We start from the raw sequence: 21,431 nt of genomic DNA on the forward strand, positions 1-21,431 counted from the left end.
CGAACATGAAAATACATAGCATTGTTTACCGACAAGAAATACAACAATAAACTAATGAGAAACTATTAAAGATCAGCTGTTAAGAAAATATGCTTTCGGTTAGTATACAAGCCAACATTAATAAGTTGCAAAGTTCTGTTTACAGTAATTTGTTGTATTATATGCACATTATTCAATATAACAAGAAAATAGGATTAGGAAGATGTGTTTAAGTTAAATGCAAATACGGAAATATAGTAACCTACAGGCCTAAGTATACATGGTGAATGGTATTATTTTTACTGGTTATTTAACTATATCCAATGTATTATTTTACTCAAAACTAGCTGATTATAATATGCTAAACTAGATTTCCTGGATTAAATTAATGTTCTCTTGAATGCACGATGAAGGCACAGTAATTTTGAAAGAAGCTCCGCAATGAAAGTATGGACTTTAAATATATTTAAAATAGGGTTTGAAAAACCATTATAGCAGATATTTTTTGATGTGTTGTATTGTTGTAGTGAGGGAAGCATCAAATGTATCCAGAACAAAAGAACCAACGTCGATAATATTAGTACAGTTGGACAGGAAGGGAACACCACGATTAGAGGACTCTCCTTGGAAGTAGTAAAAGTAACATTGTCTGGAGAATGAAATGTATTCTGTACATTATGCTAAACCATTTTATAATAATCTTTTGGTACAAACGTGGATAGGAGCATGGTGGAAGTAAATAGGAGGGGAATACGGGTCCTCGATTAAAGAGTCATAATGGAAGTAGTAGGTATTTTGTCTGGATCCAGTGCTTTACGCTGGATCATATTTTTATTTTGGTAAAAAGGTGGATAGGAGGGTAACACAGGTGGAAGTCGTAATGTAAGAAAGAAGTAAAGGCAAATACATGAGGTTTGTATGGAGCATTATCCACAATCCAGTAGGTACATCCATCGTTGGTGGTCTAGTAAGCAGATGATTTTTAAGAGACCATGGAACCACGATTAAGTGAGTCTATATGGAAGTAGCAGAGTAACATTGTCCAGAGCTTAGGTTTAAGGATATCATAAACATACCATCGTAGACGATCTTTTATTCAAAATAAGGATAAAGGGAAAACCTGGGCCCAAGGTTAATAAAAAATCACCAATGAAACAGTAAAATCATCTTTGTCCGGAGAATGAAATGGATTTTATGTATTATTCTTAACCATCGTATCGTATTTTAGTAAATAAGATATTTCGAAAAGAACATAGGCCACTATTAGGGGTTATTATGGTTAGTAGTAATGGAATCCTCATGTTTTGTGTCTTATAATTTTTCTGAAGCCTTAACTGTATCCAGAACATTTAAGTCAACCGTCTGAGACAATATTTAGGTAAAAAGGTATTTTTTAGCGCAGGCTTCAAGACTTCAATTAAAATTAAATTTTAAGACTGAAACTCTTAACTAAATTGATGACTTAAGACTTTTTGACATTCCTCTCCTTTCGAAAATGTTTCTTTAAATTAAGAAACATGGAATCCGTCAAGTGATTGGTACAGGTTCTTTGGGCAAACCTCCCATTACGTTTTTGTATAATGTCTAGAATACCGGCAATCGAATAATATGTTACCACAGATTAAACATACGTTGGTTAGTTAATGGTGTTACATATAATATTTTACAATACATTAACCTAAATAGGCACGGAAGAGAAACTGTTCGGATTATGATAACCATAAACAAATTACACCAATTGCCACGGCCGCCTTTAAATACAGGCCGTGGCCTTCAAAGTGGCAACGTCGCAAGTAGGGTTGTAACAGCTGTTTTTGTTTGGAAGCAGCTTAATGGTATTTGTGTATTTACGAAAGCTTGGTTACTGGACTATGAAAATATTGCTGACTCTGCTTAAAAACTTACGGACATAGATTCTCAATTCATATTGTTTTGGTTTTCAATTCTGTATGTTTAATTTTCAATATTTGAATAAATTTATGTTCACGAATTTAAATTTAAATCAATAAAGTGCTAATTAATGAGCGGATGTCACCTGTCTGTCATGTTATCTTATGGGACGTCTGACCCTAAACAATCCTACTTGCAACGTTGCCAATATTACTGTACCAGGCCGTGGCCCGGAATTAAAGGTGGCCGTGCACTGGCTCGGAAGATAGATTTTAAAGATTAATGAATAGACACTTAATTTGTATGGTTTCACTGTTTTCCCATTTTTCTTAACTTAGACACTACAAAATGGCCCACAAGGGCTCGAAATCCCTATGAGAACGATAGGGCAACAGAGGCTACAAAACGTGCTGCTGGTACTACAACATAGTGAATCTCCGATGACGTCAACCACCTGCTGATCAAAGCTATTCAACTCTATTTTAGGTGGCCGTTAAATAATATTCACTCAACATGTCAGCTGACATCGGAATTAAAAAAACACATGTATCGACTTTTTAGTGTTTGTTTACTCGTTTACTGTATCTCTCTGTGCACTGCTGGAGTGCTGTCTGCTGCATGCTGGCTGTGGCTCAGTGTTGCCACTTTTAGGGTAATTACCCTTTTTTAGGGTAATTTACTAGTCTTAGGGTAAAGTTTAGGGTAATGGTAGATTTAGGGTAGTTTTAGGGTAAAGCAAAAAGTTAGCATAACAATGGAAATTTAACTAAAAACATGAAAAGAACATCAAAATTTGGCAAAAAACGTTCATTACATATTATGGCCAAACCGTCATATGCGATTCAACCGGTTTATAGTTAATCGATCTAATCAATAGCATAGATAAATCATCGATTATCTATTTTAGATTGTATTCAATTCTATTCTATAACACGTTATAATAAAATATGAAATATTATTCATTACTTCTTGATTAATATTTCATATTTTAAGTTAGGATTAGTTTACAAATTGTGTCAAAAAATTACTATAAGTATACATTAAAGCTTTGGTGTTACCGTACTGTATTATAAAGATATGATTGTCCTTGTCCAAAAACAGTAGTAATGGGTCGACACGGTAAGAAAATACGATAATTCGTGATTCGATATTTTCGTATATACGATAGAGCTGAATATCGACATGTTCTTCTTCTTTTCGGGTTTTTTGAGAATCGAGTATAATCTTACGTATATTGATTGATATTGGAACCTTATTTAGTTTAATTAACCACCTTATTTAAGATTTATATTATTTTAACAATGTTTTAAAGCATTAAACGCAAATATTAACATTTAGGGTAATTTTTAGGGTAACTCAAAGTACATTTAGGGTAATTTAGGGTAATTTTAGCCCGCCTTTAGGGTAAAATCGCAACAATGAGGTGGCAACACTGCGTGGCTGCTGTCTTCTTTTAAGCCTGTGTCACACTACGCTACTTTACTAGCAGCTAGCGAAATAGCAGCTACTAAGTAGCCAATGTGACATAGGCAGTAGCAGATACTAAGAGTAGCGCGCTAGTGAAATTTTACTAGCATGGAAAGTTGAACATGTCCAACTTTCCGTGCTACTAAACTGCGCTAGTGAATCACGTGACCAACTAGCAGCTATCAAGTAGCGACTGTAGCCCAGTGTGACAGCTTCAATAGCAGACTAGCGGCTACTTGCACCACGTGCTGTCTGCCTGATTTGTTTATTCTCGTACATTTTGAATAATTTCTGAAGTAATCATGAGTGATCCGAAGTGGGGTGGGGGAGATGTGATTAATTTTTTGAACCTGTATAGAAAATATCCGTGTCTTTGGGACATAACCTCTCTTGAGCTAAACTAGTAGTAGCAGCTAGTGAATAGACGCTACCAAAATAAGTGTGACAGGAAAAGTAGCTGCTATTTCAGTAGCTGCTGCTAGTAAGTAGCCAAGTGTGACACAGGCTTTAGGTGCTGAGCTGACGGTACGCTGACGCTTAAGTTAACCACAAACAACCCTATGCTTACGTTACGTTTAAGTATTTATTTTGTTTGTAACATTACTGGCTAAAAATTTTTAACTTTTCAACGCATAACTTATCGTGTTTTGAATTATTCTCCGTAGGCCTAAACTGACAAGGTTTGTATAGCAACATTTACTACTAAGCCTAGGTTAAGGTCATATGGCTTGATTTTAACGTAGAAATTTGTTTAGCCTATTTTACCATCATTTTGGAGATTAGTATTGTTTTTTTTTATCATATCACCCTTAAAGATCTATTACCATCGACCATTTCAAAATAATTTTTTTCAAGTCTTACCCTCAACTCCTAAATAGGTCTAGGCCTAGTGGATTGAATATTTCTTTTATCTCTGATAGTATTTGTTATTCTTTTCGGCTGCACTTTACTTTAGGTCCTACACTCATTCAAATAAAAATATTAATCGATTGTTTCATTTGATATATCGTTGGGTTAGTTAGGTTAGGTTAACTTTACCTAACTAACCAGTAACTGGTATTAGAGCAAATTCTATTTGTCATCCCCTCCCGCTCTTCTTTCCCCTTGCCATCATGTAACTTACTACAGCGCTGAAGAAAAACAGCTATACAACAATGTTATTTTGCCATCACCATTCGGGCTTTTCCTGGCTCGTTATGAGTAACTTACTTACATTTCCGCCCCGGCACACCAGAGCTAAAAGCCCACGATTATTCCATATTATAGCGCTTGTATCCTCTGTATCTCACTTCTCTATGGTTAGACATTTTTTGTACATACAATGTAGTCAGTTATATATCAAAGTCCTTGTCCTTAACGCATCTTGCAAATCGTTGCGGCTCCTAAAAGGCCTATCTTGTAGGAAGTAACCAAGTTGAAGGCTATTTTTTTCCAGAAATCTTCAGCTGTTGCACCTTAAATTCTAAGCTGTATCAGTAGGCCTACCTAAATTTGTTCAACAGATTAGTTGAAAGGACTGACTTCCAGACTTAAATTTAATTATAATGCTAATTCATGAACCTCGAACAAGGTTCATTTTTGCTTAGTCCACTAAACAGTTTAAGTCATGTTAACAACAAACACAGAACACACCTTAAAGCCAAAAACTTAGGCTAGGCCTATAACTTTGTCCCACACCTTACTTTTTTTGAAAATTGTATTATTGCACTCTAGATGGTATTTTTCTCCATTGGTATTTTTACTTTTTAGTTAATTTCCTATACTGTATAGGAAATAAGCTATTACCGTAGGTCTCATGGAAGTACCTAGACCCGGGACCGCTTTACTTTGATGTCGCCAGAGGCCAAAAGGACCATCCGATCAAATTCATAAAACAGTAAACAATGTGTACGCATGTAAAAATAATCTGGTTTTGATATAATTTGATACAGTACAAATGTGTGAACCTAGCCTATGTTTATTCAAACGATTGTGCGAACTAGCATTATTGGGCTATGGGAATGGGGTTTTTAGGTTGAACAGAGGTTTTTCCAATTTATTACCCTAAAACTATAAAATGTCACAATTTCTTTACTCGTTAAAAACTAATGTTTTTTATATAGGGAATAAATCTGACATTATTTAGTAAATATTTTTGTGAAAATCCAATCAGGCAGATGGAAATTTGCCTTGCTGTAGCGGAAGTATTTTTCCTAATATAATTTAACTTATATACTAGCCCTATTGATGTTTTATATCACTTCTCGATAGTAAACATACTATTTCACGCTATAACTTAGTATATTGGGTTTGTAGTATTGGTGAGCAAGTGAATAGGTACGTAAATAGGTAATTAAATCCATACCTGTAAGTTATGAGAATGTTTTGTAACATGGGTTTTCCATCTCTAAAATCTCATTCACCAAATTATTAATCTCTTCAGATGAGTGAAACCCGGGCCGAGAAGAGATAAAATGCTATCAGTATAATATGAAGAGGTTGTATCAAGTAGTCTCTGAGATTGAAGAGGAAAGGGACAGTATCATCTGTTGAGATGAGGAATAGAGCACCTGAAATCGTCATCTGGTAAGTTTTTTTTTTCGTAATAGTTCAGACATTTTGTTGCTAGACTTAATTACCAAATTTTTCCCAAACAATTCATTTCAAAAGAAGTCAGATATGTGCTTTTAGTGTAATCTATTAGTTTTTTTTTTAGAGTAAAAAGTCTTCCCTGGCCACAAAAAAAATAACACTTAAACAGATCGAATCAAAAAAGAAATTAATCCTACTGCTGTTCTGGTACCCTAGTTTAAATGGCATTCTACGTTTCCAGATTTTCTAACCATTAAAAATGTATAAGTTACTTAGTAAGTCCATCAAATTGCATTTGACCTTAGTTGTATTATTAGGCGAGGGTAAACTTTACTACAGCTTTCATGTAAACAAAAGTAATCATTTTTAAGCTGTATAGGCCCCTATAAATTACTAAACTTCATAATTATACTCACACCTCAAACAAGATTCGGGTTACTTACATGTGTTCGCTGTTGTCTCATAGATCTAGGAAAATAAAGACCATAAAAAAACTGTATCGCGCAATGTGTACATATGTTATCACCACGTTGAGATGGTGACGCTACGTCGCACAGTGTTTTCTTCAATATACTTTATTTATTTTCTTATTGTAGATATTTATTAAAAAATAAAGAACCGATATAATTATTCACTAATGAATTGTTCGTTTTTTAGATAGTAAGTAAGTTTGGTTAAGTTGTGCATAGTTTTTTATCTTTTTTTTTAACTATTCCTAAATTAGGTTAGGTTAAGATATTTAAATTACAAGGTTGGCAGTCTTCACGTTTGCTTGTCTCCTATTTTTTATTGAGATAGAAGACAACAATTATTGTGTTGTAAGCTTAAATTGTCCCAAAATAATAAACATATTATGTAGGCTAATTAATTATGTTCCATAACTTATCTTCTTAACTTTATTTTTGATAAAACAGTTTTCTGTCAATAAATTAACAAATTAATAGAGCAATGAATAAAAGTAAATATGTTTTTCTTAAATGGTTTCAGGCTCACTACTCTTATTGCTCTTATTGTACTGTAGGTAAAATAAAAATATGATCCCATTTTATCAAAATATATTTTGCGGACAAGTTTACATTCAAAAGCTAAATTTGAAATTTGATCACCATACCCGAGGGATGTGGTAGAACTAATACTATATGTGGTGGGTTTAATGACCGATAACACCTCAGAAACGATTGGATCTGAAAGCGGAGAAGGAATAAAATTGGCCTAGCTTACAGTTCTCTGCCCAGTATCTTAATTTTGTTCTAAAAGCATGTTTCGCTGGCCTAGTAAACTCTCATACTCCGTTCTGGAGAGACGACTGGTTCGGAAATTGAAACTCAATATTTCTCCGAGTTAAGCCCCGTTCACACGGGGCGAGTTTACAAGCTACACGCAGCTAGTAAAATAGCTCAGTGTGAACGACGTACTCGCTCAAAAGCTGCTTGTAAAAAAGCTCTGGAAAAAGTTGACGGTGCCGCTACTTTACACGCCAACTCGCCAGCTTTTGCGCGAGTAGGCGTGTAAAGTAGCCCAGTGTGAACACAGTTGCTTGTGCTTGTGCGCTTGTTACTCAAAGATGTTGGAGGATTTGGTTCAAGCCAGCTACTGAGCGAGTGGAAAAAGCTTCGTGTGAACGACTACAAGCGCACTCGCCGACTCGCCGGCGTCTTTCTACACGTCTGCGAGTTGGCGAGTGGACAAGCTCCGTGTGAACGAATACAAGCTCACTCGCCGGCTTCTTACACGCTGGCGTGTAGCTTGTAAACTCGCCCCGTGTGAACGGGCCTTTAGCATCTAGTCTTAAGTCAACAGCCATTCACAGTGATAGCGAGCTGCACATATTAGGCTATTGTTGCTACGTCATGACCATACGATATATGTTACACTTTGTTTTGCAGTTTTGTGGTGGTGTGCTCGATAGCCATCATCTACCTGGTGACCCAAGTACTTCACTGGCTCGTAGGAGACGATGAGCCAATCCCTGACAGTTTCAAGGCCAGTTGGCTCTTCACTCTGGCTCTCAATGTACTCGGCTACGCCACCATCCTTTTGCCTGGTGCCATCATCTTTAAGTACGTCAAGGCCAGCAAGTATCTAGACCGAGCAGGTGGGTTTCACTTTGTAATCGTCAAAATAATAAAATAGGTTAGTTTGTCGTACAGTTTTCTACATTCATATTTTAAGTTAGCCTCCTCTAATACAAGGCGAGACAAAAGTGTTTGCCGCACTCCTGGCCAACTAAAACAGCTGTTGCATGAATTCATAATGTAGTGTCTGTACAATGTTTATGTTTGCACGTTTGTTATTACTGTTATAATCATGGCATTAGCCAGCTGGTACGAAATTGCGACACACCAACACCTTGTAATAGAGGAGGCTATGATTTTAGTCAATTGTGTGTGCACAGTTATTTTAATATTTACATAAACACACGATTAAATTAGGCCACCGAATCGCAAAAGCTGCGACTTTTATCATGATCATTAACTCAAATCTTTTAATACAAATTTGGTACCTACTTGTTTGTTATACCGACGAAACCAGGTTTTTTCTGTTATCCCTCACTCACTAGGTAAGGTTAAGCCACTTGTAATTTAAAAAAATAATTTTCTTTCATTGTAAAATGTTTGGTTGCTTAACCTAACCTAACCTGGTGTGGTTGGTGAGTACCAAAAACTGTTTCTTTATAAAATGTTATCAAGGTGTCAGTTTCTATGAGTTCAAACAATATTAACCATACTAACATAGCTTTACTGTTTACTATACTAGTAACATATGTAACGTAACCAATTCACCCGTTTGACGTTTAACATCCTGTTTGTCCCCAGTGCCAGGATGTTTCCCAGCGCTTGTCAGGACGTGTTTCACCGGCACAGAGAAGGACATTCTGATAGGCAGTGAGTTGCCGTCCAGTAGCTCCACAGTTCGCACGCTCAGACAGGAAGCGTTGTTGCTTATGTTCTGTTTCATCGGTCTGCAAGGTTCCTACCTCACATGGGGTCTACTGCAGGAGAAGGTCATGACTCAGGTTAGGAAGTTACGTTATCTAAACAGCTGACTAGAGAGGCTAACTTTGAGATTGAGTGTGCAGTAGCTCTTGTTCCTATTTGTTTGGATCGGACTTAAAATGGTTTGGAAGGCCACCATGATTTAGGCTGGCTTTATGCACCGTGACGAGTGTGGCAGTGACCGTTTCTTTAGCAAATGACTAATGAGCGGAATTTAAAAAAAGGCTGCGATGCTCTGGTCTGTTGACATTTATTTACCGCAGTGCGTGATTGCGTCAATTGAACTCAATAGAACTAGAAATGTCCCTTGACTACAGTGCATAAAACCAGCCTTACCTGAACATTACAAATGTGCTCCAGTCTAATATTATTGTTACAAGTCAGGAGCCCCGTGCAACAATAGCCAGGCGCCGTCTCAAAAGGGTTGTTTGTTTACACGGGTTTTTCCTAGCGCACCACTGATAGACAAAAGGCCCATGTCAACGGACTACCTCAATAGGGGCCCTAGAACCTTCTACACTTCTACGGCGTAAACACCTTTGTCTAGGCTACCAGGGGTCTCCAGAATGTTCCTCGGCAAACTTATATAAGGGACCGTCTTCCGGCACACGGCAGTTGAGTTGTGTTGAGCCTTCCGAGAATCGTCGCAGCAAGCGCCCGTCGGTGTTAGTGACCAGTGCTAGTGCTAGTGGCAGTGACAGTGTAGTGACGGTGTAGAGACAGTGTAGTGACACTAGTGACAGTGTAGTGACAGTGCTGTAACAGAAGTGGTGATAAATCCTGTAAAGGTTAGCTGTAAGTAGAATCATTGTAAATTAGAGTAGGCTTTAGCTAGGTTTAGATAGGATTAGTTAGGTGTTAGGAAATTGTAATATCTGTAAATATAGAATAATTAGTGTAAATAAATAGTTATTATAAAATCGCCAAGTTTTATTTGTAAAGAACCTGCTAAGCCCGCAACAATTGGTGTCAGAAAGCGGCATTATTTTGGCGATTTTAATTGTAAAATCTGGAGTTTAATTTTAGTTGTATTAGATATTAGTAAGATTCGAGGTCTTTGTTACATATTAGTAATTTGTGTCGTAAATTTGTGTACAAAAAAATCATTATTGTAAAATTATTTTAATTGTTTGGCATAAAAATGGCTTTCAAAGGTGTGAAACTTGATGAGTTAAAAGTAGCTGATCTTAGGAGAGAATTAGAAGAACGAGATCTTGATACTAGTGGAACTAAATCAGCCCTTCAGGCACGCCTTAAACAAGCTTTAATTGATGCAGGTGAAGACCCAGATAACTTTTTATTTGAAACATCTGATATCAATAAAATGCTAAAAAACCTAGAGTCAAAGATGTCAGAAAATAGCAAAACATTAGAGTCAAAAATGTCAGAAAATAGTAAAACATTAGAGTCAAAAATGTCAGAAACTAGTAAAGCGTTAGAAAACCTAGAAGCTAACATTGAGACAAAAATGTCGAATGTAGAATCAAAAATGCTGAACAAATTAGATGAGTATTCTAGCAAAGTTGATAGTTTAGAAAGTAGAATGAATGAAATCGATGAGAAAGTTAACTGTATAGAAAAGAATCTAGAAGATAGGTTAGTTGATAAGCTTCGGCAGGAGATGGCTGCATCGGGGAGCTTCACACCTGCGTCATCGGCTAGCACTGGCGAACTTCAGCCGGGTAACGCCCTTGAAACGATCTCCAAGCCAGCGCCCACCATTGCTGCCGTTGCCCCTCAGAACGTCGTTCCTCACTTCGATGGCAAGACTCCCTGGGAGGACTACATGCTTCTATTCGAGACAGCGGCTATGGTCCATGGGTGGACCGAGGAGACAAAAGCTACGATACTGTGTCTTGCACTACGGGGCGATGCATAGCCTAAGCTGTTCTGCATGCTATGCCAATGGCGGAGCGGAAGAACTTCGCAGAATTAGTAGGGAGATTGGACATGCGCTTTGGACATCGACATATGGACCAGCTCTACCGATCACAGCTGCGGAACAGGATCCAGAAGCCCAGCGAGTCACTCCAGGAGTTTGAAGCCGACATTGCTCGCCTGGTGAGAAACGCCTATCCATCGGTCACGGATGATGTCTTCGAGAGCTTGGCAGTGGATAATTTCCTAGACGGACTACGTGAACCTGAGACTCAACAGGCAGTGAAGCTCGCCAGACCAAAGACACTGAGTGACGCACTGACACAGGCACTGGAGTTCGAGGCTGTACGGCAGTCGGTGAGAGGTCAGGCTCAAGTCCGTGTGGCAGACGCAGAACCTACAACTCCACTGGACATCGAGGACCTGGTAGAGAAAGTTCTGGAGGCACTCAAAAACCGTCACTGGCAGGCACGCTGTTGGAACTGTGGAGAGATGGGGCGTCCCGGGAGTAAACCTCATTTAATCCCTCCAGGATCGAAGCAGGAGTATGACTTCGAGTTAAATCATCGCACTGGGCCGAGCCATAAGAAGGCGGATGCACTCTTCAGAAAACAGTGTGGAGACAGCGGCAATTGTGTGCGCAAGGAAGACTATAGTGCATCGGTTCGTCGTGTGACTGTCATTAACGACGAAGAGGACAAGAAGGAGCTTTCGGAGAACCAGAAGGGGGACCCAGACCTAAGGCACATTATGAAGTGGAAGATGGGCTATAAAGGAAGATCATCGTGGCAGGATGTGGCTCCCTTGTCAAAGAACGGGAAGATGATGGACGAGAAATTCCGTCGCAACATATCTGGAGCAAGTGACAGGATGAAGGAGAGGCACGACGTAAAGGCCGAGAGAGGAGGGTTCACACCTGGTGATCTCGTGTGGCTACATAATCCCCGAAGGCGTCGTGGATATTCACCTAAACTCCAGAACTCGTGGGAAGGACCTTATGAAGTTATTTCCCGTCTAAATGACGTCATCTACCGGATTAAGAGGCAACCAGACGGCAAACCCATATTAGTCCATTTCAACAGGCTTGCACCCTGCAACGGAGATCACGGCAAACAAGAGGAACAACAAGTTCGGAACCTCTCAACCGAGCCAAGAGAAATCGTGCCTGAGAGACGTGGAAATGACGGACCGAGGCTGTTATACAAGGACCTCTTCACTTTGCCAGTGGAATATGCCTTGGCCCACTGCGTAGCAGAAGACCTGAGAGCGTCGCGAGGTATAGCCACAGTCTTCAGGAAAAAGTTTGGAGGGACTGAAGATCTTGAGCGTCAGAGACCCGCCATTGGCACCACCCTTCACATGAAGCGCAATGGACAGCATTTGTTCTACCTCGTTACGAAGGAAGCGTCAAGCCAGAAGCCCTCCTACGAATCGTTGAAGAAAAGCCTGCAAGACCTGCGAGACAAACTTCTTCGGTTTGGAATCAAAAAGCTTGCTATTCCAAGGCTGGGATGTGGTTACGACGGACTGGGATGGAAGACTGTAAGAAATATGGTGCAAGAACTTTTCGAGGACACTGGTATCGACATTGTGGTCTGCGTATTCAACCCGTGGGGGACCGGAGACATTGGTCCAGAAGATCGCAAGCTTCAGGGGAAATCTGTTCTGGGACAGAACAGTCTTAAGGAGGGGGTAGTGTTACAAGTCAGGAGCCCCGTGCAACAATAGCCAGGCGCCGTCTCAAAAGGGTTGTTTGTTTACACGGGTTTTTCCTAGCGCACCACTGATAGACAAAAGGCCCATGTCAACGGACTACCTCAATAGGGGCCCTAGAACCTTCTACACTTCTACGGCGTAAACACCTTTGTCTAGGCTACCAGGGGTCTCCAGAATGTTCCACGGCAAACTTATATAAGGGACCGTCTTCCGGCACACGGCAGTTGAGTTGTGTTGAGCCTTCCGAGAATCGTCGCAGCAAGCGCGTGTCGGTGTTAGTGACCAGTGCTAGTGCTAGTGGCAGTGACAGTGTAGTGACAGTGCTGTAACAGAAGTGGTGATAAATCCTGTAAAGGTTAGCTGTAAGTAGAATCATTGTAAATTAGAGTAGGCTTTAGCTAGGTTTAGATAGGATTAGTTAGGTGTTAGGAAATTGTAATATCTGTAAATATAGAATAATTAGTGTAAATAAATAGTTATTATAAAATCGCCAAGTTTTATTTGTAAAGAACCTGCTAAGCCCGCAACATTATTATTATTGTGTAATGTTGCTTACTTTATGGGATATTCTCCACATGTTGTGAAAAGGAATGTCACACAAAAACATACATTTGTATCAATGTAGTAGAGACTAAATATTCCTGAAGACTCTTCTGTTCCACTAGGAATATGTAAGAGCATTTTCTATTGTCTATAGTAAATATTTTCTAACACCGCTTATGTTGAATTTATGGATCTATCACTTAGAGTTTTATTCTTTTGGATTTTCATGTTAAGTGCATTTTTCATAACCAATACACAATTGAGGTTTTGTTTAAGGTTCTATCTTACCAAACCTAACTTTGGCTAACCCAGAACAGGATTTATTTTAGATAAATATTACTTTTCTCAACCTTAAAAACATAGTGGTGAAAAGGTTTAAACAATTGATTAAGCACACCTCTTCTCAGTGAGTGAAATTGAAAATCAGTTTAACGTAACTTACTATTCCTACTAATAATCATTGAAAGACAACTGATTAACCATAGGCTACATGGTACATTTTATCGACCAAATTCTGGTTCCTTAACTTATGTACTAGGCCTATGAAGTTCCTATACTGTACCGCTTAAATTATGTTGGACTAAAACTAAATTTGAACCCAATCACTAACTAATTCCAAACTTGTCTCCAGGAATACAGTAACTCACAAGGACAGACAGGTCACTTCAAGGACTCTCAGTTTCTTGTGTTTGTCAACCGTATCCTTGCGTTTGCGCTCTCTGGAGTCTACATCATATCAACCAGACAGCCCCGACATTCCATGCCTCTATACAAGTACATCTACTGCTCGTTCTCCAACATCATGAGTTCCTGGTGTCAATACGAGGCGCTCAAGTTTGTCTCGTTTCCTACCCAGGTGTGTATCAATGTTTGAATTGTTATCATTTACAGACAGTAAAACACCTATGCTAGGGGCCACTAGAGTCTGCGTTGGCGGCAGCCAATACCAATACTGGACTAGCGCGACGTTACAACATCACCCATTCACTACTTTTCGACACTAATTAAAATATACTTAACAATATTTTTAAATTAGCTTATATACCTAATTAGATTTGGTAACACCACATTGTCCTCATTGGCTCCTTCGAATTCACATATTAAATAGACTCCTCCCTCATCTGCAGACTCTCGTGGACCGTACTGTAGGCGTGCATTTTAACTAAATATGAGTGCAAGATGAGTGTAGAATGTAGTGAGATGATCTATGTAATTTTGTTACTGACTAAGATCAGCTGTTTTATTAGCCAGGACCATATTTAAAGCCCTATAAACAAGGACAGCTGGGTCCAGTTTTGACTATCAAAATGCTACAGATTTTTGTTAAGATCGAACAGCCTATATTGAGGTCCTTTGAAGTTTATACAGGTTTAAAAGGTCTTTTTCCCTCCAGTGTTCATGGCAGTGACATTTTGACTGTCAAACGAACATTGGTATTAAACACCGGAAATGTCTAATCCTCATAGTCATATGATTAACATAACTGGGGGAGTGAGGTGTTCTAGTGTTAATGGCTCTGTACCCTGAGGTCCTGAGCTCAAATCCTGCCAATCGCCAATGTATTGTATTTCAATGATAATGCCGTAATCCTTAAGGCCTAAGTAATGTGAAAACAGTTCCAAGCTAAAGACTAGCATTCTAGTTTGTGAAAGTGTGACAAAAACATGTATCTGTGACTGGATACCGTGTACAAAGTACAAATCCTTTTTTGAAATTTGCTACACCATTCTATACCAAGTAGTGTACATGTGTATGGTACAATTAGCTAGTGACATGATTGCTGTACGACATTGGAATTAATTTCCATGGGTAAGCCTGGTACCAATCAGATGTAACCTCAGATCAGATGTAATCAGATGACTATACAACCTCCCTAAAACTAGCTACACTTACAGAAATAATTCAAAAGTAATTCTTTTTTTCAGGTTCTAGCGAAAGCATCAAAAATTATTCCCGTTATGATAATGGGGAAAATCGTTTCAAGGGAAAAGTACGAGTTTTACGAGTATGTAACAGCAGGCTTCATCTCCCTGGGCATGGCCATGTTTTTGTTTGGCAGTTCGGACAACGATAAAGGTAATATTGCTTTGCTTTTGTCAATATTAGTTGTAAAGAACCATTACTCTTTATGGCACAACAGTTATAAAATGAAACATTCAGAACTCGGAGACCAGTACAAACAAAATTCTAGCAATCCAAACATTTTAACTGGATTAGTTCAATAATGGGGTTGAAAACAGAGAAAAGCCAAACTTCCTTTCATCTTAATATCTTTTTGGCACAGTAACACTAGTGTATTTGTGTAGTGCATTTGCATGTTTTTAGCTGAAAGTCAAAGATAAGTTTAGGTCCTGTTTGGCATTGATTATGACATCTGACATCCTTGTTTTATTTGTAGAAGCCTAAAAACTGTGTGAACCGATGAAATTAAAGCAGTGCTCTTAATGACTAAAGGTTCTCTGTGTTTAATCATCTGATCTACAGTGATATACAAACAAAACAAGGGTGGACTGGGAGGTGTCCATCAGCAAGAGGTCAATAACAACTCAAGTAAAGGGTGGTGGAGCAAGGCCCCACTAGAAAATAGGCCATGCTGCAGGATCTATGGCGTCACTTTGTGGATAGATTCACTGTCATATCCCATATGTTTTAGGTAAATAAGCTGGCTTTTTACGTCTGGCAGCATAAGTACAACTATCCACCACTGTGACGTAGTGAAGCGCTGTACGCACTGCAGCATGGCCTGTTTTTTCTAGTGAGCCTTGGGTGGAGGTAGTTGCGGGATAGGAGGCTGTGACTTTGCCTGGGATATAGAGCTCACAGACTAAGCTCTTATTCCATCACCTTGTTTCGATGCAAGTTTTCAGCAAATTGATCTAGTTTATATTCCAGTTTTTATAAAAATGCATACAAATTACACCTTGCCAAAATTGTGTTTGAATTACATCCATTATTTGGACTCTAAATTTTATAGGTTAGTTCTATCTTTAAAGTTTGAAATAAAAATGTTACCTCTTCAAAGCAGGATTTGTTAACGCCTGCCAAATCCTGCTAGTGTAGTTTTAATTCCCAAATCATGCCAAACAATCCCTCATTTTAACATTTACTATTCGCCATAAGTGAAAGTGTTCGTGCGAATCATGATTTAATTCATAATTATAATATAATATAAAAAATACCTAGGGTGATATCAATTAGAGTTTTGGGTCCAAATCTAAATTGTTTTAAAGGGTTCATAACCTTCTTTAGTACAATATTTCATCGTTTTTAAAACAATATCTCTCTCTATATCGCACTACAATCAGGAAAAACTATAAAAGATCGAGCAACTTATGGACAATCGGCTATGTGCATACACATTTCTTAACTATTCCTATTTTGAAATAGTTCACTGATTTGCCGTCAGTTGCCACCACTTGCCAGGCTGCAATATGACAAGAATGGCTCATCAAACCGTAGCAGTGGTTTACGCATGACGAAGAAGGCTCGACAAACTCTTTGAGGAATAGGTTTTTAAAGTTAGAACTAAGCTCACCTTGTTTTTATTACAGAGACAGTAACTACATTCTCAGGAGTGATTCTACTCGGAGCCTACATGGTGTTTGATAGCTTCACGTCCAACTGGCAAAGTGCTCTGTTTAAACAGTACTCGATGAGTTCCGTCCAGATGATGTGTGGGGTCAACCTCTTCTCCTGCATCTTCACCGCTACTTCTCTCGCACAACAGAGCGGATTTGTTCACTCGCTACAGTTCATGTCTAAGGTTAAACATTAGATGATTCATAACTTAGAAAGTAAAAGATTAGTTTATATCCTGTGAGTTAAAAAAAAACTATTTGTGATGGCAACTGTTGCTTTTCCAGTGAAAACAACAATCGGTTACCAGGGGTATTTTGTGAGAGTACAAACTGCTTCTTTTTTATCTTTGGGAAAACGTACATAGACATTTATGGAAGCTTTTTAAAATGTTAAGACTAGCCCCTCAGCAAAGGAATAACTCACGGAACATGGTTGAAGAAAAACGGAAATCAAAAGATTTTGACGACCAAGCCAAAGATGAGAAGGATGTTCTCATGGACTTATTTAAGTTAGATAAAAAACAAGAGAAAGGAAGTGGGCTTTAGTACTTCTGGGTAGCTTAACTTACATCAAATTTCCTTCTTGTGAAACTGCCAGTCAGGAATTATCATTACCTCTCTAGTTTTTGTAGCAAAATCTCCTAACATCACCTCTCTGACCACAACCAAAAAAAGTGGGGGGTTGCGCCTGAAACCTCTGAACTTCCGGTCCTGGCAGCACCGGTCTTGGAGGGCCGCGGGGATGCTCCATAGGTTCTCTCCTTTGGGAATTAGCGTCCTTGACCCCTCTGCCCATTCTCTGTGAAGCTCAATTCAAATTGAAAATTCATGGTTTTTCCTGGTATTGGACCTCGGAGAAAGTTGTGAACACGAAGAAAAGGATCTTCTAACCCCTGTTAGTCACATTTTACGACAAACCAGGGAAGGCTGTGCTCCTATTCTAACCCAGGAACCGTTGTACTGGAAGAAGCAAATAGGTTTGATCACATAACAGTAGTGTTTATTTTTTTCTTTATAAATATCAAGTAACAGTAATGGCATTTTTTTCTCAGATGTTTTTACAACTGTATGATATTTTCCAGTTTCCGATGTTCACCATAGACTGCATGCTGTTGTCTATCAGCTCGGCCGCTGGTCAACTCTTCATTTTCTACACGATTGCCAACTTCGGCCCCGTCGTCTTTGTGATAATCATGACCATACGTCAGGTACTTTAAGCTTACTCTTATTAGGCCTATATGTAAGTTATGTTGTCTTGCGTCCAATTTCAATCTGTCGAGTGAAAGATATGCATACCGTTTGAACAGAGCTTTTCCCTTATACAGCCTATGTGTTATATTAGTAAATATCATTTAGAGATGAGGCAATATTTGTTATAGGTGAAAGCAAAAATCACTAAATTGACTAGGCCGAAATTTGTCCAAAAAAAAGGCGGCCAACTCATAGGCCGTCCTTAAACATTTCCTCGGACTACCAGGCTACTCCCTAAGGAATTCTGAAATTTCAATGTTTTTTTTTACATACACATACACTTAGGATCTATGCAGGGCTGTGCGAATAGTTCGAAAAACGAATCGAATCCGAATCTCTTTAGAGATTCGATTCGGATTCGAGAACGAATCTACTGTTTCTAACTGGATTCGGATTCGGAATCGATATTCGAATTTACTGGTAAGAGATCCGGGTTCGGATTCGATATTCGAATTTCTTGGAAATAGATCCGAGTTGGGATTCGATATTCAAATTTACTAGATTCTGATTGAATATAATTTTCAATATAATTTTTTAGACACTAAAAAACTACTTGTGCACTCCGATTTGCTGTTGACTGGTTCATGTTAGGAACCTGACCAACTTGGTGTTAGGTTTTAGGCACATTAGTGTAGGTCGCATTTGAACCCTATCTTGGCTATCAGTAAACTTAACCTCACAGTGTTAGTTGTTACTTGTAATAGTAATGCAGACATAGGCTTGTGTGGAGGATTAACAGTGAGGTGTATAATAGGCTGGGCCTATGTTTTAGACTACACAAATTGGTAGTCCATCACTTTTAGCGAGTAACTTAGGCCTAGGTGGTACGCCTAACTTATGCCCAATTTTTTAGTTTCAAAACTTCAAATAAGTAGGCCTAAATTTTATAACTTTTTTATTTGGCCCATTTCAAGAATTTTTTTAAGCAATTCCCTAAGTTATTTCAGCCCCAGAAAATGTGGTCTAAAAATGTGAAAATTGGTACTGCTGACTTTCCTCGGATTTGGATTCGACTCTGAACAGGTTTAAATATTCGGATTCGATAACAGCTTTAAATTTCAGATTCGGATTCGATCCAGGTTCGATAATGGCTGTAAATTTGAGATTCGGATTCGACCCAGATTCGACTCGGGATTAATTAAAATATTCGGATTCGATCCGGATTCGATAAAATCTGTACAGCTATGATTCGGATTCGGATTCAAACCAAAATTTCTGGATTCGCACAGCCCTGGATCTATGTAATTAGCCAAAATATTAAAGCTAATTAGTAAAAACAGCTGTTCCGTTTAATTCAAAGCAAAATTAATGTCATTATCAGGGTTTTCACCCGTCCTGATTCTATCGCGACAGTTCTGACTTCGGTCCCTTTTGCTCCAGGGGAGGAGGGAGCCATCTTGATTTTTTTCCTAATCAAAGGTGGCAACATTATGGAACAAGTTAAGTGACAAGTAATATTAAAGTAGTGTGTCTGTACTATGAAATGCTCAACTTTATCTGTATGTGTTTGTTTGTTTTACAGGGACTAGCCATTCTGTTGTCCTGTTTAATCTACCAACATTCCATCACGTTCTTGGGCGTTCTGGGTGTTATTGTCATCTTCGCTGCAGTTTTCCTCCGAATCTATTGCAACCAGAGAATCAAAGCGCACAAAAGACGACTGCAAAACGCAGCAGCGACTAAGATATAAAATATAATTCACTTTGAGAGTGGAAATCTGTGATCTGTTTATATTGTCAAATGGTGCAGTATTTTTAGGTATTTATTAAGGCTTACCAAAGGATTTGATGTTGAGTGTGTGAAAAATAGACTAGGGTGTAATCATTGACTATTGTATACAGAAGTTGTATTAATAGTCAAAGGTGTAATGTAGGGGTATGTGAACAGAGTAAATGTTTTATTAGTGGGAATAATGAACGTACAGCAGAAATAGTTTGCTTTTGTATAAGATCAAACCCAACCTTTTAGCTCAAGAATGCAGAAAAGGATAATTAATATAAAAGATCAAGTTGGAGGGAACAAGATTAAATTAATCAAATTGTATGTTTACATTTTTAATTACGTGGAATAATTCCAGGTTCTAGAAGCATTGGAATTGGTTAATTGCCACATCTTGCTTTTTAAAAGCCTTAAAGAGATCAAAAGTTTGTATAAGGTATTGATACTGCAGATTTTATTGCTGTCATGCTTGTAATTTGCAAAAATTTTGGGGATGTTTTTTACAGTTATAGATCTGATCTTTAGTCTGATCCCATAAAGGTGGCAGTTAATCTATCTGTCAGAGATAGTTTAAAAACCAGTGTTTCGGAGGGAATCAATAATTGACGACAACATGTTATAGAAATTAATATGATGCAAAACATGTCTGTGGAAAATAGATTTTGGCATATTAGTAAATGATATCAATAGTTATAGTGTTCCCTTCAGAATTATTGCCTTATTTTGCATTAAATCTGGATTATCATGTAACACATAAAAGAATATTGCCAATTGTGTGTCTATGTAGCAAAATGGATTAACTAGGATGCTATTATACATTCAGCAAACAATTGCTAATATTGTTTGATAATTTCTAGTTTGTATGAAGAATAATAACAAAATTCCGTTGTCTAGTACAATGTTTTTAACATCACAATATCACAATATTTGATACTAGTTGAGGTTAGGTGGTGGAGGAAATCCTTTCTGTACAGCAAGCTATGCGTTATTATGATATTATTTGTGGCCAAATCTTAACTAGAAATGCATCCATGCCATTTGCATTTGCCATAGAACAATGTAGCGGAAAATTGTATGTGTATTTTGCATTGAGGAAGCTGTGCGAGCAACAAACATTTTTGAGATTTTACTTAATTATTTTAAGTTTAGTTTAAGCTTGTCTTACAGCCTTATAAAACGTAGCTTATTACGTTTTGAACTATCAAAGCTTCTACGAGATATTAGAACAATGTTCGCAAAATAAGTGTTAAACGTTGCCAGATTTGGTGTTGTGACCATTGTTAGTTATTTTTAGAACACAAATTTACCAAAGAAAGAACTATATTCATTTATCTTGTGTTTTATTTATCTCCCTTCTTAAACTGCAATTTACCAATGGTAAATTCCATAATCATCATGTAAAATATGATCTCACCTTTTCGAACATTTTAACCTAAAACGAAATTTCAAAGGACAAAATACAGAAATAGCGACAAATAAGTAGGCCTACCTTATTAACTTTTTAAAAGATGGTTCTGGCTTTAAGACAGCTAAAAACCATCATATTTTTTACATAAACTTGTTAGTGGAGGAAAGCCTTTTTCTAGGACTCCTGGTAAAGGATAGGCCTACCGGCTTGCTCCCCTAAAGAAAATTCCGGCGGGAAGCCTATGATCCCAATCGTTATTTGGAAAAGATCCCAATTCTTAGACTTAGACAAAATAGCCTAAATAGATATTCAGTTACAAATTCAAATTGGTAACCGATTTGAGACGCTAAATATTTTTAGAATGGTTTCTTCATCTTGCACATCTTTGATATTTCACAACCTATTCTTCATGTATAGATGTGAAATAATTCCCTT

At 38.0% G+C, this 21,431-nt stretch overlaps 1 protein-coding gene across 1 annotated transcript; it reads left to right on the forward strand.

Moving 5' to 3' along the window:
- Positions 1 to 3,817: 3,817 nt before the first annotated feature.
- Positions 3,818 to 20,919, forward strand: LOC128993200 (adenosine 3'-phospho 5'-phosphosulfate transporter 1-like). Its single transcript, XM_054416964.1, has 9 exons — positions 3,818 to 4,016; positions 5,759 to 5,901; positions 7,794 to 8,002; positions 8,724 to 8,923; positions 13,672 to 13,896; positions 14,966 to 15,116; positions 16,592 to 16,803; positions 17,701 to 17,826; positions 19,392 to 20,919. Exons 2-9 carry the CDS (start codon positions 5,870 to 5,872, stop codon positions 19,557 to 19,559), a joined length of 1,323 nt encoding a protein of 440 aa, XP_054272939.1. The 5' UTR covers positions 3,818 to 4,016; positions 5,759 to 5,869; the 3' UTR covers positions 19,560 to 20,919.
- Positions 20,920 to 21,431: the final 512 nt, after the last annotated feature.

Source organism: Macrosteles quadrilineatus, unplaced genomic scaffold (assembly GCF_028750875.1).
Source record: "Macrosteles quadrilineatus isolate MER2022 unplaced genomic scaffold, UCM_ALF_1.0 Scaffold_4__1_contigs__length_99947679, whole genome shotgun sequence".
Lineage (NCBI taxonomy): Eukaryota > Metazoa > Arthropoda > Insecta > Hemiptera > Cicadellidae > Macrosteles > Macrosteles quadrilineatus.

Coding starts and splice junctions, on each gene's coding strand:
- LOC128993200 (XM_054416964.1), top strand. CDS start 5,870: ATGAGGAATAGAGCACCTGAAATCGTCATCTG. Junction 15,117..16,591: donor CAGTTCGGACAACGATAAAG/GTAATATTGCTT, acceptor TTTTTATTACAG/AGACAGTAACTACATTCTCA. Junction 16,804..17,700: donor CGCTACAGTTCATGTCTAAG/GTTAAACATTAG, acceptor GATATTTTCCAG/TTTCCGATGTTCACCATAGA.